This window comes from Mauremys mutica, chromosome 9 (assembly GCF_020497125.1).
Source record: "Mauremys mutica isolate MM-2020 ecotype Southern chromosome 9, ASM2049712v1, whole genome shotgun sequence".
In the NCBI taxonomy this organism is placed as follows: Eukaryota; Metazoa; Chordata; order Testudines; family Geoemydidae; genus Mauremys; species Mauremys mutica.
The window spans coordinates 60,427,957-60,444,599 of record NC_059080.1 but is presented as its reverse complement, the minus strand read 5'-3'; the positions used below and the strand labels follow the sequence as shown (position 1 = coordinate 60,444,599).

General features: G+C 44.6%; 1 protein-coding gene across 1 annotated transcript in view; it reads left to right on the top strand.

The window, feature by feature from the left end:
- Positions 1-15,701, top strand: part of GPC1 (glypican 1) — a 301,536-nt gene extending 285,835 nt beyond the window's left edge. The window contains exons 6-9 of the mRNA XM_045031576.1: positions 7,312-7,431; positions 8,778-8,911; positions 11,715-11,890; positions 14,580-15,701. Coding sequence (XP_044887511.1) covers positions 7,312-7,431; positions 8,778-8,911; positions 11,715-11,890; positions 14,580-14,797 — 648 coding nt within the window. The 3' untranslated portion in view covers positions 14,798-15,701. The remainder of the gene's footprint in view (positions 1-7,311; positions 7,432-8,777; positions 8,912-11,714; positions 11,891-14,579) is intronic.
- Positions 15,702-16,643: the final 942 nt, after the last annotated feature.

Below are 16,643 nucleotides of genomic sequence, written 5' to 3'. Positions count from 1 at the left end.
CAAACGGTAAGGTTGGTTACCTGAGAAGGAGATGATGCACCTAGCTACCACTGTTACTATCTGGGTAAATCTCTTGCGTTGGTGGTGGGAAAAAAGACCTTTTGATATCTGGTCCTTTGATAGGCGTGATGTATGTTAATAACTTCTCAAGTTAAGTTTGTTTCAGTGCATTAGATTGTGGGAGGGAAAAGGTCCCGCTCATTCTCCCCTAATGTGATCTGATCCACCCACTCCAGGAATAAAACTACTCAGAAAATAAACAACATTGCAAGCAGTGAAATCCCACAGCACAACTACTCCCAAATGCTAGCCTGATGTGCAGCCAAGAGACATGTGTGTTGCTGTCCTAACCAGGAAAGCGTGCATATATCCGTAGTTACAGAATTTCCCAGAACCAACATCTGACTCATCACTTTGTGGTTTCGCTACAGTTTAAGTCATGTTCGGCAAACAGTGTCATTGTCTTTTATCAATGCTCATCTTTTGAAACAAAACCCAGCACCACCACAACCAGCACCATTCCTTTTTCCCCTCTCCCTTCAGGGAAACTTCTTGGCTGGGTATTGAATTGTTTCCCATCTGTATCCTCACTCCTGACAGCTAAGTCTGTATTTCAGACAGTAAAACTATAAAAGACTGCAAATTGCTATTTGCATAAAGGGAGTCTGTTGATTCATCTGTTAGTCTAAATTAGCATGATGGAGGGATTACTCCGGTAAATCCTCTTGTTCAGTATGAGAATAGACCCTGCAATGTAACAAATAGCATTGGAAATACACTAGGCTGGAGATTTCTTTTTTACTTAAGGAGTGAGTGTTACTTCTTCATCTCATATCTGCCAAAATGGCTAATTTTTAAACTTCCATGTGTATTACAGAGGTCTGGGTACATCCAAATATTTAGGTTCTTCACTACCATAATAGGAGGCTGCTAGAATTAGTATCTGAAAAACGCACATCGAGGTTTAAAATTCTATACCTACTCTAGAAGGGTTCAACCCAGGTTGACCCAATTTTCTTGCCCACATCTGATCTGCCATTCTCTCTCGTGTCCAGGTAGTAGTGGTATGGAGGTTAGTTCTGTTGCTCTCTGCTTGTGGGAACTGTGATTTCACATCCCTGGTGTCACATTGTATGAAAGACAGGTTTATAAAATGATTTCAGATTATTTGTCTTTAAGCATCCTCAGATGCGTCGATCGTTTTTGGGGGAAATGGAATTCTAGTGTGTGGAAAGTTAGCACAAGCTTCTATTTTCAGGTAATTTTTCCAGAGAAGTTGGACATTTTATAAGGCAGGGGAGGGGAGATCTTCTCAGGTACTGAGCAGTGCGGTTTTGTCTGTCTATGATCAAGTCAAAGTTTTAGACCAGACTCATCTTTACAGTAAGCGTGTTCATAAAATAGCCTCCTGCCCATCATAGCACTTGGCCCAAATTTCCTTGCCAGTTACAACAATTCACCCTTTGCCTGTAAAGGTTTGCACAGATGTAATTCAGAGCAGAATTTGACACATTAGCTGCATGTATCAATGCGTGCTGGAGAGAATTCACTCTGGCATCATTTCTCTAATGTTGTTCTCAACAAGCTACTGAGGCTGATGTTAACAGCAGAATAATTTGTGTTCCTGAACCCCCAGCTGCCTTTCCCATGACTCTGAAGTGCTGTAACTAACAGATTCTGACAGAAAATGAATCTGAAACTGGCTGGCAAATAGATAAGTCAATGATAGACCAAGCAGAGAGATGGATAGAAATACCAGTGCAGCACAAAACACAATGCCAATATAGCACAGAAATAGAGTAATCAATTATAATAAGGAAGAGAATAGAGGAATGAATGGATCTATAAATGTTGTGAAGTGTTTTTCATTATTCTTGTGTTTTTATATCCCTGAAAGAATTGTTTTGTAATAACCACAGTAATAGGACTATAAACGGTAAATTATAGCAATGAAGCTGGATTAGTTTTATTTCTATAAAACAAAATTTTAAATACTTTATGTACATTTTTTAAAGTTCTTGCACCAGAAGAAGTAGACAGATAAAATATTTGGATTGCCACAGAATTGCCATTACAATGCATGATTCAATGTATGTGTTCTACCTGCACCTGTTTAAGAGGGCAATATATCTAGGAAAGAAAGATTCTAGACTCAGGGCAGGAGGAGTGGATGCTTCCCAGGAATGCTAATAGGACTCACTCTTGCTGCCCTCTAAGTAATTTGTTAGCAGAGAATTCACAGAATCATAGAAATGTAGGGCTGGAAGAGACCACAGGAGATCAAGTACAGCCCCCTGCGCAAAAGCAGAACCGATTACACCTAAACCATCCCTTACAAGTGTTTGTCCAGCCTGTTCTTAAAAACCTCAAGTGATGAGGATTCCACAACCTCCCTTGGAAACCTATTCCAAAACTTAACTATAGTGGAGAGTTTTTCCTAATAGCTAACCTAAATGTCCTTGCTGCAGTTTAAGCTCATTACAATTTTTCAGCATACAAAGAGCATTCAGCTGCTGGAGTGAAATGAGTTGGCAACAGTTGCTAATACTGGAGTGCTTGATCTCTCTGCATTAAGGAATTGTGTGCTAATGTACTACTATTATTTTAGGATCTGTTGATAGCTTCTGCCTGCAAATTCATACTTGGTAACATAGGCATCTAGCCTGAAATTAAAGACACCCAAAGAGCAAGTGGCCTATTCTGAAAACTTTCATGTTTCTTGAACCAAAATTACAAGAAACTCCCTCCTCCCACAGACCTTCCGTCAAAAACCAAGTAAATTCTTCTATTCAATTCACCTGTCTCATTTATCAACTTACAATTTTGCAGGTCCAAATTAAGGCACCTGGTTCCTCATTACGCCGCTCAAATCTCGACATCTGTTCTGTTGGTCTGAGGGAGCCTGAATTGGCTGACATTCCAAGCACACTACAGAAACCATTGATTTGATTGGGTGTTTGAGGAAGGATGAGAGTATGCTTTTGGAAAGGATTGGCTACCACAGAGCCCATTTGTATTGATTTATTTATTTGATTGGTTTTATTAATAATCAAAAGCACCCCTACAAAAAGCTCTGAGCATCCTATTAGTAACCAGGCATGCCATAACAATGAGATCCAGCCAGTAGCATTAAATACTGATACACAAGTAAATGAACTCAGCCAGCCAGTGACACTAAATAATCTAAATGGAAGCAGACAACCAATCCACAGAAAGGGAGAATTTTGGGTTTTTTATCACAGAAAACTAGGATCCCTGGTGATGATGCAGAAAGGAATGAAAATGCCAAAAGAGGCTGATCTCCTATTTCAAAGACAGGAATGCAGAGAGGCATCAGGCTGTCAGTCTAATAATGCTGTAAAAGTTTCTTCTGACCCCGTTCAATGCAAAATATTCTTAATGCTTAGTAAATATTTTTAAAGCTTCGTTAGCAATGGTCTTTGTCAACACTGACTGACTAATCTTCACAACATGCTTGTGAGTCAAATAATTAAGTATTATCAGTCCCAAGTTTACAGATAGGGAAACTGAGCCAGGAGGATAAATGAGTGGCCCATGGCTGCAGTGGAAGTTAATGGCAAAGCTGAAAATAGAATTGAGGAGATTTTCTTTTAAGGTTCTGGATTAAAGATGATTTTAAATTCTAGCAGGAACACTTCTAGTACATCAGTAATATTATTGTAAGGGTGGCTCCAGGTCACTCTGTACATATGTAAATGGCTCTTAGACCCTTTCTTAATCCATTTAGGACATGGAGTGTTCAGGTAATAATGCAGACATAACTAATCAAAGGTCCCCTCCTCTGGGTGAAGGAAACAGTAACCAGATATTTAGAGACTTCGTTTTCTTGCTTTTCAGCCTGTCGAGTCCTGTTTTTCTTGTTAAACTGCACTCGCTAGTGTTGTTCTTCCTCGTAGTGAAAATAACTTTGGGCTGGGCCATTTTTACAGCCGGATTATATTTTTAGGATAATTTTCTTTTTATACTTCAAGCTACTGGGCTTTCTGGTTTGCGGCACTCTCTCATCCAGAGTATGTGACAAGCCACCCTCTGTCAACTCAAATCCTTCCTTAAAACTCACTTCTTATGCAAAAAACATCCATGTACTGCTGTCACCTGCTCATAAAGGTTCTGATCCAATGAAGACCATTGAAGTTGTTGGAAAGACCCCAATTGCAGTATCTTAAAGCAGTGGTTCTCAAACTTTTGTACTGGTGACCCCTTTCACATAGCAAGCCTCTGAGTGCCACCCCCCTAATAAATTAAAAACACTTTTTTATATATTTAACACCATTATAAATGCTGGAGGCAAAGCGGGGTTTGGGGTAGAGGCTAAGAGCTTGTGAGCCCCCAGGTAATAACCTTGCAACCGTGGGGTCCCAATCCCCAGTTTGAGAACCCCTGTCTTAAAGCCTGTCTGCTGGCCCCTTTAGCGCACTGTGTGTCTGATTTTCACCACCTCTCAGTCTGGATTGTAAGTGCCGTGGCGTGAGGATCATGGTTTCCTTTGTGTCCTCTCAAGTGCTGAGTACCGCTTAGTCACATAGTCACTGCTTAACCAACATGAGCTGTATGGAGTCAGCAGCACCTCAGTCACTCTGCGTAATTACTTACAGGAGAATAAAGAGGGATGGGAGTTTGGATGAAGTAAGAACCAAACCTGAACACCTAGTGAGCGTAGAATGTATTGTCTTGAAATATTTCTTTCTTGGGCTGACCCGGAGGCCATAGTCGGATGCTGGAAATCTCACAGATTCACTGCATTTAAGGCCAGAAAGGACCATTAGCTCACCTTGTCTGACCTCCTGTATGTCACAGGACAGAGAATTCCACCCACTTACCCCTGTATTGAGCCCAGTAACTTGTGTTGGACTAAGGCATCCAGTCTGGATCTGAAGACATCAAGAGATGGAGACTTCACTGCTTCCTTTGGCAGTTTGGTCCAATGGTTAATCACCCTCACTGTGAAAAATGTATGCCTCTTTTCTAATTCAAATTTGTCTGGCTTTAACATCCAGCTACAGGTGGTTCTTCTCCCTTCCTCCGCAGGGTTAAAGAGACCTTTAGTAGCTTTAAATATAGCTGGTATTTTCTCTCCGTGAAGGTACTTATACAGTGTCATCAAGTCACCTCTTGAGCTTCTTTCTGATTAGCTAAACAGATTGAGTCCCCACTGTAAAGTATTTCCTTCAGCCCTGCTTTTGCTGTCCCCTTTCCAAGTTTTTTCAGCCTCCTCTTAAAATGCACCTACAGATCCACTATCAGTCTCTACAGTTTCCTTATACAGAGGCAAAATCACACCACCCCCGCTTCTACTCACTGCTCCTTTCTACAGCCAACTTTAGTCCTTTTGTGCCACAGCATCGCACTGGGAGTTCATGGTCAGTTGTTTGCCCATGATGACCCCTAGATCCTTTTCAGAATCACAGCTTTCTGGAATGCAGTCCTCCATTCTGAAGCTATGGCCTCTACCCTTGGTTCTTAGAGGTAGGACCTTGCATTTGGCGGTATTCAAATGCATCCACAAATTTTATCAGCAGTGACTTTATCTTTACTTCCAGATCATTGATAAAAATGTTGAATAGTGTTGGGCTTTAAACCGATCCCTGTGGAACCCCACCAGAAACACCCCCACGTGATGTTGATTCCCCATTGCTAATTACTTTTTGAGATCTGTCAGTTAGCCAGTTTCTAATCCATTTAACGTGTGCTTTATTGATATTGCATAGTGTGAATGTTTCAATCTGAATGTCGTACAGTATTAAGTTCGAACAAATTACAGAAGTCCATTAATCTAAACAAGAAATGAAATCAGGTTTATTCGATGACCTGTTTTCCTTTAAAAAAGCATCCTGATAGGCATTCATTATATATTTCTATCCTTTAAATCATTGATTGAACCCTGTGTCAGGTTTCCCATTATTTTACCTGGGGTTGATGTTCAGGCTAACCACCCTATAATTACCTCTGCTTGCCCTATGTGAACATTGGCACAATATTAGCACTCTTCCAGTATTCTGGAATTTCCCCACTAGTCCAAGATTTATTAAAAAATTAACATCAGTGGGCCAAAAATCTCAGCCAGCTCCTGGGTGTAAGTTATCCGGGCCTATTGATTTAAAAAAATGTAGTCCTAGTAGGTGCTATTTAACATCTTCCTTTGTTATTAATGGGCTGGGAAGTACTTAAGCATCCTCATTCCAAACACAGAACATAAATATTTATTGAACACGTCTGCCTTCAAAAGTGAAGCTATTCTAGTTGGATTTGCAGACCAGATAGATTTGGGCTATTTCTCCCGGTCATCAGAATTTTCAACCCCAGAGATTATATTATTTTGGTCAGTATTTGTATGCATTTAAAACTTAACAATAGATGGCCCTGAAATATAATCTGATACTCTGGGAAAAGTAGCTGAGACCGCTTTACTTACTCACCAGCTTGTAAAAACACAAGGCCATCTTTTATCCTATATGTAATATACTATTTAGACCAGTTTATTGCTTCATAAACCATAGCAGAGAATAAACCATTAATACCCGTTCACTGGTGTCAGTGAGAGCAAACGTGAATTGTTAGTTATTTTAATATTAATGTTTGACTGGAAATCTACAAAGGTTAATATTAGAGAGTACACTCCGTAGAATAGCTGTGGGAGAGAGCTAGACCCCAGCATTGCAGGCCTCTGCCTCAGCGCTGAGGTAATCAATCAGCTGCCATGCTGCTCTTGCCAGAGTCCAATAAGGTGCATTAGAAACAAATGTCTCAAAATTGCTCTTGTGTAATTATGAACAGAAAGTAAGTATCCCTCCCTCTCTTCTCACATCCAGCTTCCATGTCCAGTTTGGTAACAGTCCTTGCAGACTGTGATGCTACCAGCATGAAGTACCGGGTGAATTAGTGATGATTTGTGTTATTGTGTTAAATTGGCAGTGTTGGGCCAGTGAGATTACCGCATAGCTGCCATTTGCACTTGTGGTTTGTTTGGACAGTACACGGGGATGGTTTCATTTTGTATTGTAGGGAAAGGTGGAGGGTTGCCTGGCTTTTTCGTCTCAGACCTGATGAATTTTTAGAATCATGGAAGGAAAATGCAAAATTGCTAGAAATATTTTTCTTTTTTAATATAGACTGTGGTGACAGGTCCAAAAACTAGGTCATAATCGAAAAGATCAGGTGAGTGGGAGTAAATGGGGAATTCAGACAGAATTATTTACCAGGAAAAGTAATAAACACACAGCACTAGTTAATGGGGAAAGCTATTGAACCACAATATAAAGGAATGTTTGGTTTGGTTTGGGTTTTTTTCAGGTTTTCCAAGGTTGTGGAAATCCCAAAATCAGCACAAAAGCATCCAGTGGAGAGGATAAGAAAAGAAGGGGAAAAGCTGTCACCGATGACAAATCCTCGGGGCTTGGACTGGAGAAGCTAGTAAGTGTCCCTCTGAATTTATAAAACATTTCCCCATTGGAATATTTAAAACTACCTGCTCCAATCGTGGGCTCATCATGTCTGTCCGTGTCATGTGTCGAGATCATCACTGACCCGATGGTAGGGTGTTACTGAGAGCTGTGAGCACCAACCCTGTTTGGGATCGGGTGGTGTGGTCTGTGTAACACAAGCTCAGAGCAAGCCCTCGGCTACGCTCTAGCCTTTGGTGCCTTCCCAATAAACCCTCAGATGTGCCTATTAAGTAGAAAAAGTTACTGACCTGTAGCTGTCCCAGTGAAGACTCAACTAAGACAGGATTCTGGCTGCTGAGTTTCAGCTTCGTAGCACCAGACTGGTGGGACTCCCCAAACCTGTCAAGAGGTTTGGTCCCCAAGGGTATCGGTAGCAGAGAGGAGCACAAGCCAGCCAGCCCTTTCCTCCAAAACAGGTAGTTGTGCATCACCCTGCTGAACTTCATCACTGCTCTTAGTTGCTTCTCTCTCTGAAGGTCTGGCCCTTGGTTTTTTAAACATGATGGTGCACTGCCATTGGTGCTCTGGGGCATCAACTCCTGATGATGATGATGGAGTAGCTCCAATGTTGTCTCCCTGCAGCTTTGCTGCACTGTTGGTCCTTGTCTTTTATTGGACATTTCTGATTCTGTGGGCAACAGGCTGCGATCATCCTCTGTCCTCTCTGACAGGCTGATCCAACGCCTTGTTCCCTGCTGTCCCTCAGCTGCTTGTGGCTCAGCTTCTCAGCACTAGATTACTGCACCTGCTCCCTAGCAGCTCCCTGCATCACTCCCAGCCTCCCTGCTAGGCTGCTTTCCCTTGCTCAGACCTGTTTCTCCTGCCTAGGCCTCCTGAGTCTGTCTCTATCTGCCCATCAGAACCTGTTACCTGCCCTGCCCACTGCAGCCAGTTCTCCGCCTGCTGCCCACACTCTCACACCCTCTCCAGGATCACACAATACCCGCTCTTGTTTAAGGAATGGTTTGTGGCCCTGCTGAGCTAATCTCTTCCCTTGTGTCTATTTTAATGGGCGTGGCTAGGAGGGAGCCAGGACATCATTGTGATACAGACCTTTAATATCAACTGTGTTATAAAACAGATGAACACAGCAGAACAGTCCTTCACATGTAAATGTTGGCCTCAGCTGGCCAGCTCCTTGGACTGAGGACTATTATTTAAGGTAGAGTTAGTGCTCTTTTCCTGTACGTGAAAAATCAGCAGTGCTCTCTCTGTGTTATAAAATAAATGAGCTAGAACCATCTAGCTGGACGACCCAGCCTCTGGGGTTTAATAGATGTTTCCTTGGGCCCAGATTCTCCCTCCATCTTACAGGTTTCTGATGCCAAAGGGAAGCTGAGAGATATCAAGGATTACTGGGTTGCCCTTCCAAGCACAATTTGCAATGAGAAAATAACATCCAGCTCGGTGAACGAGGACAAGTGCTGGAACGGAATGGCCAAGGGGAGGTAAGGACAGGGTGTAGAGAAGCAAAACAAAAAATCTCCATACTAGACCTTAAAGCTGCTACCAGAAAGAGAAGTTAAAGATAGGTGCAGAAATAAGCTAGTTCTTCCCACATGCCTGCCCCATGAAGCTTTACAGCCTGTGACATAAACTCCATTATAGAGGTCATTTCACTAAAATATGGTTGCCCTCAAGAGCCTCTCCTTCAGTTGCTTCAACCCTAATCCTGTGTCCTCTACTCACTGGGAGTCTCTAAGGTCGCAGTAACTTCCCTGGCCCCAGCTGGGGGCAGTGTGAGGATCAGGATCCATTGAGGGCTGATCAGGGCAGTCAGGAACTTCTTTGCGTGAGTTCCTCTGCACCCTCTGAGCGGCTGCACACCACAGCTACGGGCGGATCCCCTTCCCCTTCCTTCTGCTCTGGTTCTGAGCACTCCCAGGACTAGTCAGCCCAATGCACAGCTTGTTTAGGAGTCTGGCTGTGGCTGCCACACCCCTCGTGGGCCTCTCAATCTCAGCCCTAGAACTGGCCCTGCTGTCAACTCCCATCAGTTTAAAGGGCCCAGCCCCAGCCTCTCAGGAACAAGTGCAAAGCTTAACCCTTGTCCAGAGGCAGTATTTGAGAAATGGATGCCTTGAATTTAAAATGTGTTGCTTTCTTCCCACATTTTAGACTTTTAAACATCGAAGCACGTTTGCCACAAAATTACGCACAGAATCTTCACACCCTTTCAAAAAGCATTAAATGCTGTTAGTAGAATGGAGAGATTCACTTTGGAAGAAACCCAGAAGCGCTGCTGGGAATTGCAAACATTTACCTAGTTACCCATTTATGCACTGTTCCCTCTTAGACTTCACCCCTTGGAAATTCTGCCACCATAGAAATACATTGTGCCCATGGTTTACACTTAAAACATTGTTTTGGGGCCAGATCCTCAGCTGCTGTAAACATCATAACTCTGTTACCGTCCCCGAGTAGCCTGATCTATGACAGCTGGGAATCTGGGCCTTGGTTTTTAAAATATTTTCAGGCATTGAAATGCCAAAGGTTTGGTTTTTTTTAAGTGCTTGACATTAAGCTGGGAGAAATGCAGCTTTAATGACTAACTAGCCAGCTCCCAGTTGATTGGGTATAAGGGTTTCCCAGCTGCCTTGTCAATCATATCAGGAAGTGAATCCGGTAGTTCCAGTGCAGTCATGGAGTCCGTCATGATGTGTCAATTTCTTAATCGTCCCTGTGGTGATGAACCCCATTCTTGTGTAATGGGCTGGATGTCACGTGGGCTATGCCATTGGTGCCAGCATGGGACCAGATCCTCAGCCTTGCACAGAGTTGACCTAGGCACTGGGGTGCTGGGACATCCTACCCTTCAGAAGTTGAGACACTCCACAGCAGCTACCCTAGGGCTGATGTAGCCTTAAATAGAGACCCAGGGGGTCATTATATTGCGTGATGTCCCTGGGGTCATTGTCAGCAGCGTGGCTCAGAGTCTGGGATCTCTGGCGCTAAAAGAGTGAGGCTATACTGCCTCAGCTGAAATACCCAAGTCTGTTAGTGCCTAGCTGGTAGCAAGAGGCAGTCTAACCACTAGAGGGAGACAGAGGCACACTGTAAGCTCTGGTTTGCACATACAGTGGCAAATCCGCTGGCCTCCTCCCTACCCATTCCCGCCTCCCTTTGCCCTGTCAACCATGGATCCCCCAGCACAGCTGTGTTCAGTGCCTTGTGTGGGCCACCTGAATCCAGCCCTTTTCTTTCCACTGTGAGGGAGATCTCTGTAGTCAGAGTTGGGAGCTCAGATTGCACCTTACATTAGTGCAGGAGTATGAGCAGAAAGACGAACAAACCTGAAACACGAGGCTGTGATTGGAACACAAGTACAGTAACTCCTCACTTTAAGTTGTCCCGGTTAACATTGTTTCGTTGTTACGTTGCTGATCAATTAGGGAACATGCTCATTTAAAGTTGTGCAATGCTTCACTCTTACGTTGTTTGGCTGTTTGCTTTCTCCACAGCTGGCAGCCTCCCTACCTCCCCCACCACACGCACACAGCGCTTCCCACCCGCCGGCAGACCCTGCGGATCAGCGTCTTCCCCCTCCTCCCCCGTTTCCTGCCTGCGGCAATCAGCTGGCTTGCGGTGCTTCGGGGGCAAGAGGGAGCGGGGGAGGAGCGAAGACTCGGCGCGCAGGTTCACCCTGCCTCCCGAACGCCGCAAGCCAGCTGATTGTCCTGGGCAGGAGGCGGGGGGAGGGGGAGGGGAAGGCTGCGCACCCAGTCCTCGCTCCTCCCCCCTCCCCCCTGCCTCCTAAACACCGCAAGCCAGCTGATTGCCCCAGGCGGGGGGGGAGGAGGAGTGAGGACTCGGTGTGCAGGCTCCCCCTCCCTCCTCTACCTCCCAACTGTAGAACTGTACTGTATGTACCATATGTTTGTAAACACACAGCACGTGCACACTACTCCTCCCCCCCCCCAGCGTAGTATTAAATTGCTTGTTTAAAATGTATATCATGCCTTTTGTCTGGCAAAAAAAATTCCCTGGAACCTAAACCCCCCCCCCCATTTACATTAATTCTTATGGGGAAATTGGATTCGCTTAACATCGTTTCACTTAAAGACACATTTTTCAGGAACATAACTACAACGTTAAGCGAGGAGTTACTGTAAATACAATCATGATACTACCAAGCTGCAAAGCTCTCCCTCTCGTAGATGGTAGATTATCAGTTGTAATGGCAACTGTAATACCAAAAGGAGAATTTACTGTTTGGGGAAAGCAATGTGAACAAATTGATTTCCTGTGTAGGTATTTACCAGAGGTGATGGGAGATGGTCTGGCCAATCAGATTAATAATCCAGAGGTAGAGGTGGACATCACCAAGCCAGATATGACTATTCGTCAGCAAATCATGCAGCTCAAGATCATGACAAACCGACTGCGCAATGCTTACAATGGGAATGATGTGGACTTCCAGGATGCTAGTGAGTACACCAGAAATCCCAAGTAATGGGAAAGGGATGAGGACAGATGGTGAATGTCAAGTGATTTCTGAATGATGGCTGGAGAAATTCCATTAATCCCAGTTCCTGGGAGTGCATGAAAAAATGAGAGAGAAGACTAAATGCCCACATGCGTCCTGTGGTGGTATTTTTTTTTAGATTGCACAAAAAATGGGTTAATGTTTTCCAAACACTGATGAGGATACAGTCCCTGCCCTACTGCGAGTACAGGGCCTGATTCATAACAACTGCTGGCCCTTGTTATGGAACAGCACGGAGTGTGGGTTTGCATCTGGCCTGTGATACTCCTGCCTCCAAAAGGGCATTAGAGTAACGGAATGAGGTGCACTGCTGACAGTACTGTACTGACGCAGGGTAATGTAGTCACCATTTGTGTTCTGCAACACCCCGCATGCCACCTAAGAGCCTGTATTGGAAAGGATGTTGGCCACAACCCAGGATGTTTAACCTCGCCCCGCTCCCAGGAAAGACGATGTGATGTGATCTTTAGCTGTCCCCTGAACAGCTCTTAGGGAATGAGGAAATCGTTTGATTTGAGCGTCACCTTCCGAGATCTAAGTCATGTATGGTCAGAGCTAGGCACAGCATTCCCTTCAAGACTAGAACCTGCACTCTTTCTGCTAGTGTGTGCACCAGAGATGTGTAAGTCAATGTAAGATCACAAACAATGCAGCAAGCATTGTATGTGCTTCCATTTAGTGCTGGGGTGGCCAAACAAAATGGGGCTATTGCTATGCTAAGACACAATCTACTGGCAGCTAGGGCTGAAATGTTTTCGATCTCCTGTGGCCATATTTGATCTCCATGTTTGTGTAACCATTAACTCACCTGTGAGGAATTCTTCCCATAGAGTGTTATTCAGCAGCTTGGAATTTAGAACTCCCCTGCCCCCCAGATTGCAACAGAATCAGAATCTTTCTGGACACTTTTTAAATAAATCATAGGACACTGCAGTAAGGAGTCTGCAGCCACCATGAAAATTAGCTGTAATTGTGATGAAAAACCCATACACCATCATTACAATCTAACCCATATTGATCGTGCTCTTCATCTGGGCAAGATAAAAAGGCCACCTGAGAGAAACAGTGTTTTGCAGTCTGTCTTTTTCAGCTTCATTGTAGAAAACCCTTCAGTGTTTAATTTACATAGAGGAAGGCATGATAAAGCTTTAGAGACAGACACAGAGCAGAAGAATGTCTGTGGTTCATTTTAGATTTGCCATCAAAATAATTCTATATAAAGCATAGAAGTCTTAAGAGAAAATCTGCCTTTTTAACCTTTTTTTCATGAATATGAAGATCTCTCTCGCTAATAAATAAATAAATACATTTATTAATGTTGAGCCAGGCTTTTCAGTAAAGTAGAAACAAAGACGAGATGTCTGGCGTACATTTTGTGTTTCAGGTGAACATTCACGTAGACCCGGGCTTTGCTTTCCTTGCATTGTTCTAAATGACGATATTCAATTATAGTAGCCCATTTAGAACACTTTTGTGGTCAGAAAAACCACCACAAACCAGGTCCGACATGTCAAAACCTTAAGCAAGTTGATTTTGTACAGCACAGCTCTGTACAGTGTTTCCACAGGGCCAAATGCTGCCCTGACACACACCCCTGTCAACCCTGCTGAGGGCAAACATATTTGATTGAAAGCTAATCTTGCAACTGTTACCCATCTTTGTCACCTACAGGGTAGAATACTGCAGTATGCTACTTAGAGTTACTCTTTAAGGCCACCCCACAGTCTGCAGCTCCTCCTGAGAAGTGCGGACTGCTGTGAGCAAAGCCTCTTTTCATTTTAATCCAATCTTCGTTATCCACAGCACATTGAATTCATCTCTAAAGATTGAGAGTCTACAACTCACCCTGTACCCAAAATCAGCAGTTATGTTCAGCTGAAGAGACCCATTATAGTTCTGGGGGTCAAACAGTCTAGGACTGGGGCTGGATTAACTCTGGGCCTGAGTCAAAGATTCGTGACGTCAACCGGAGTCTTTGTTGCCTTCCAGGGGCTTTGGATCTGATCCGTAAGAGCCCTGTGTATGTCTAGAGTTGACTGCCCTTGGCAGTGCCTCAGAGACGAAGTTTCATGAGTCTCACACTGTGATGTAAGATGTTCTTTCTTAGTTCAGCTTTAAACGAAAAGCTCAGGTATGCTCTCTCTCCATAGCACAAACAGCAGCCTACGGTGGGTGCTCTTGTCACTTTTTAAAATTTTCCAATCAGCCTCTAGCTGCTACAGCAGTGGGCCATTTAAACATCAATGTGAGACCAAGTAGAGAAGGGCCAATGTGCTCTACAACCTTTACCTTGTTTGGCAGGGACCTGACTGACTGACTCAAGCCTTGGCCACAGGTAACAGAGCCAGCTAACCACCTGGCTGCAGGGGCTTGTGAACACTCAATGCCATCCCGTGTTCATTAAAGTACATCTAGTGAAGGAACACAATACAGATATTCCAAAATATTCCAGACCATTTACATGACAGATGGAAAGGAAAAACAGTTAGTCAGTCGTAGAATTCATCCCCCTGGGATTCTCCCGCCATCCCGTCTGCTTGACTTTGTAAGCATCTCGAGGCAGTGGTTGTCCTGTGCTGAGCACAAAGTTTGATTTGTCAGTCTCACCCTGAGTTTCTTTCTGTGTGTAGGTGATGACATCAGTGGCTCTGGGAGCGGTGATGGCTGCCCTGATGAAGTCTGCGGCAAAAGACTTTCCAAGAACCCCAGCACCAGGCAGCCAGAAGTACATGCTATTCCTAACCAGTCTGGACGTGGCGTAAAGGGGGCCAGCAGCAAATTTTTGCCTTCCTCCTTGCTAATCTTCCTTTCTGTGGCTGTTATTGCAACGCAGTACTTGCGGCGGTAACTTACTTGCACAGCCATGAAAGAGACTGTGGCTGAGGTCTTAACTTTGCCAAAAAAAAAAATTAAAAAAAAAAAGGACAATATTTAATTCATCTTGGCAAAAAAGAGGGAGAAAAAAAAGGTCTCAATTGTTTGTGATATCTGGCAGTGCTAGAGCTGTTTCATCCTTGTTTGGTCTTTTTTGAATGCTGGGCCCTTCTTTCCGTACCTCAATTTTTTATTTTATTGTTTTGCCACAAAGAGGCTCTTTGGGGCCTCAAACAAGCCTTTGCAGATAGGGGAAAAGAAAAAATGATCTTCAGAGGGTCACGATTTGACTGACTGCAGTGGAATATGCAGTTGACCTAATAGCCAAGGATGCCACTTACCACATTAACATCTAAAGCACGACAGTTTAGAACAGTGCAACTTTTAAAATTAGGACTGACAAGAGCAGCAAGCACTCTGTTCTATTCAGGAGCTATTTCATGGTTTTCTACTGTATTTCTTAAGCAGGCAGAGAGATAATCCTTCACTCATTTTCTTTGATGTACGTTTTTCAACTAATTCTTTATGCTAATACAAACTCGATTAGCAATGGAATTCCTTATCCAAGCGTTTGCAACGAAAATGCAACAGTCCTTTCACTTACAAGTACACAGGTTGTTTTGTTTACTAAAATTAGCCATCAGCGGCACTTAATAATGCTCCTAAAGCGAATGGGAGTGAGTTTTAGATTTTGCGTGATATTTGGAAACCACTGAAGTTAGCTATTAATGATGGTCTAATCTAGACCTGCAATCAGTGGTGAGCTGGAGCCGGTTCCCAAGAACCGGTTGCTAAAATTAGACCTCCATGGAGAACCGGTTGTTAAAGGGCCAGGGGGTGGGCAAAGAACTCCGGTCCGCGGGTCAGACCATCCTGTTGCTCCCAGGATTCCCAGCTGGGGAAGCTGAGGCTCCCCCGGCTCTTCGCCCGCTTCCCTCCAGCTGCAGCGTGGCCAGCCGCCGGCACCAGCTGGGCAGCTCAGCTGAGCTCCGGAGTCGTCCTGCTGCCGCTTTTTGAGAGGCCCGGCAAGGTATGTGGGGGGGGGGGTCCTGCTGCAAGCTCCAGAGCTGGCCAGAGGGGAGGGGAGGGGGCAAGTGGGGCAATTGGCCCGGGCCCTGCAGGGGCCCCTGGCCCCATGAGGATGTCTCCTCCGGGCCCTGCCCCGCTTCCCCCATCCTGAAGAGCCGCAGCCTGGCCAGCAGCTGGGCAGCTCAGCTGAGCTCCTGAGTCGTTCTGCTGCTTTGAGCTGCTGGCAAGGTAAGGGGGGAGGGGCTGCAAGATCTAGGGTTGCCGGGGGGCAAGTGGGGCAATTTGCCCCAGGCCCTGCATGGCCCTCTGGCCCCATGGGTATGTCTCCCCTCGCCCCTCCCCCTCTCCCCCTTAAATCAGAACTTTTTATAGGGAACCGGTTGTTAAGGTTTTGGCAGCTCATCACTGCCTGCAATCCAGTATCACGCTATGCAACATTGAGGTGAAAATATGCAGGGTGAGATTTGTCATTTGAGAGGTTTGTTTCCAACAGGAGACTGAAGCTCTTTGTTAATGACAAAGACAACAGTAACCTTCTACCAAAGGGATCGTTGCAAATTGCTGTTTTGTGAAGTCTTGCATATTAATACACATAGAGTTATGAGGCCTAAAGCAATAAGTTACAGTATTGGGAGTCAATGGGTTATTACTTACTTCCCTTGGCAGTTTGTGTGCCCAGGAAAATGACTCAGATGTATAATCTGGACTTTGAGATTCTTTTTAAGTGAACGCCTGCTTCTTCCCCTCCTCCCCGCCCCCACCCCCCAAACTTCACCACTGCAGTGACTAAA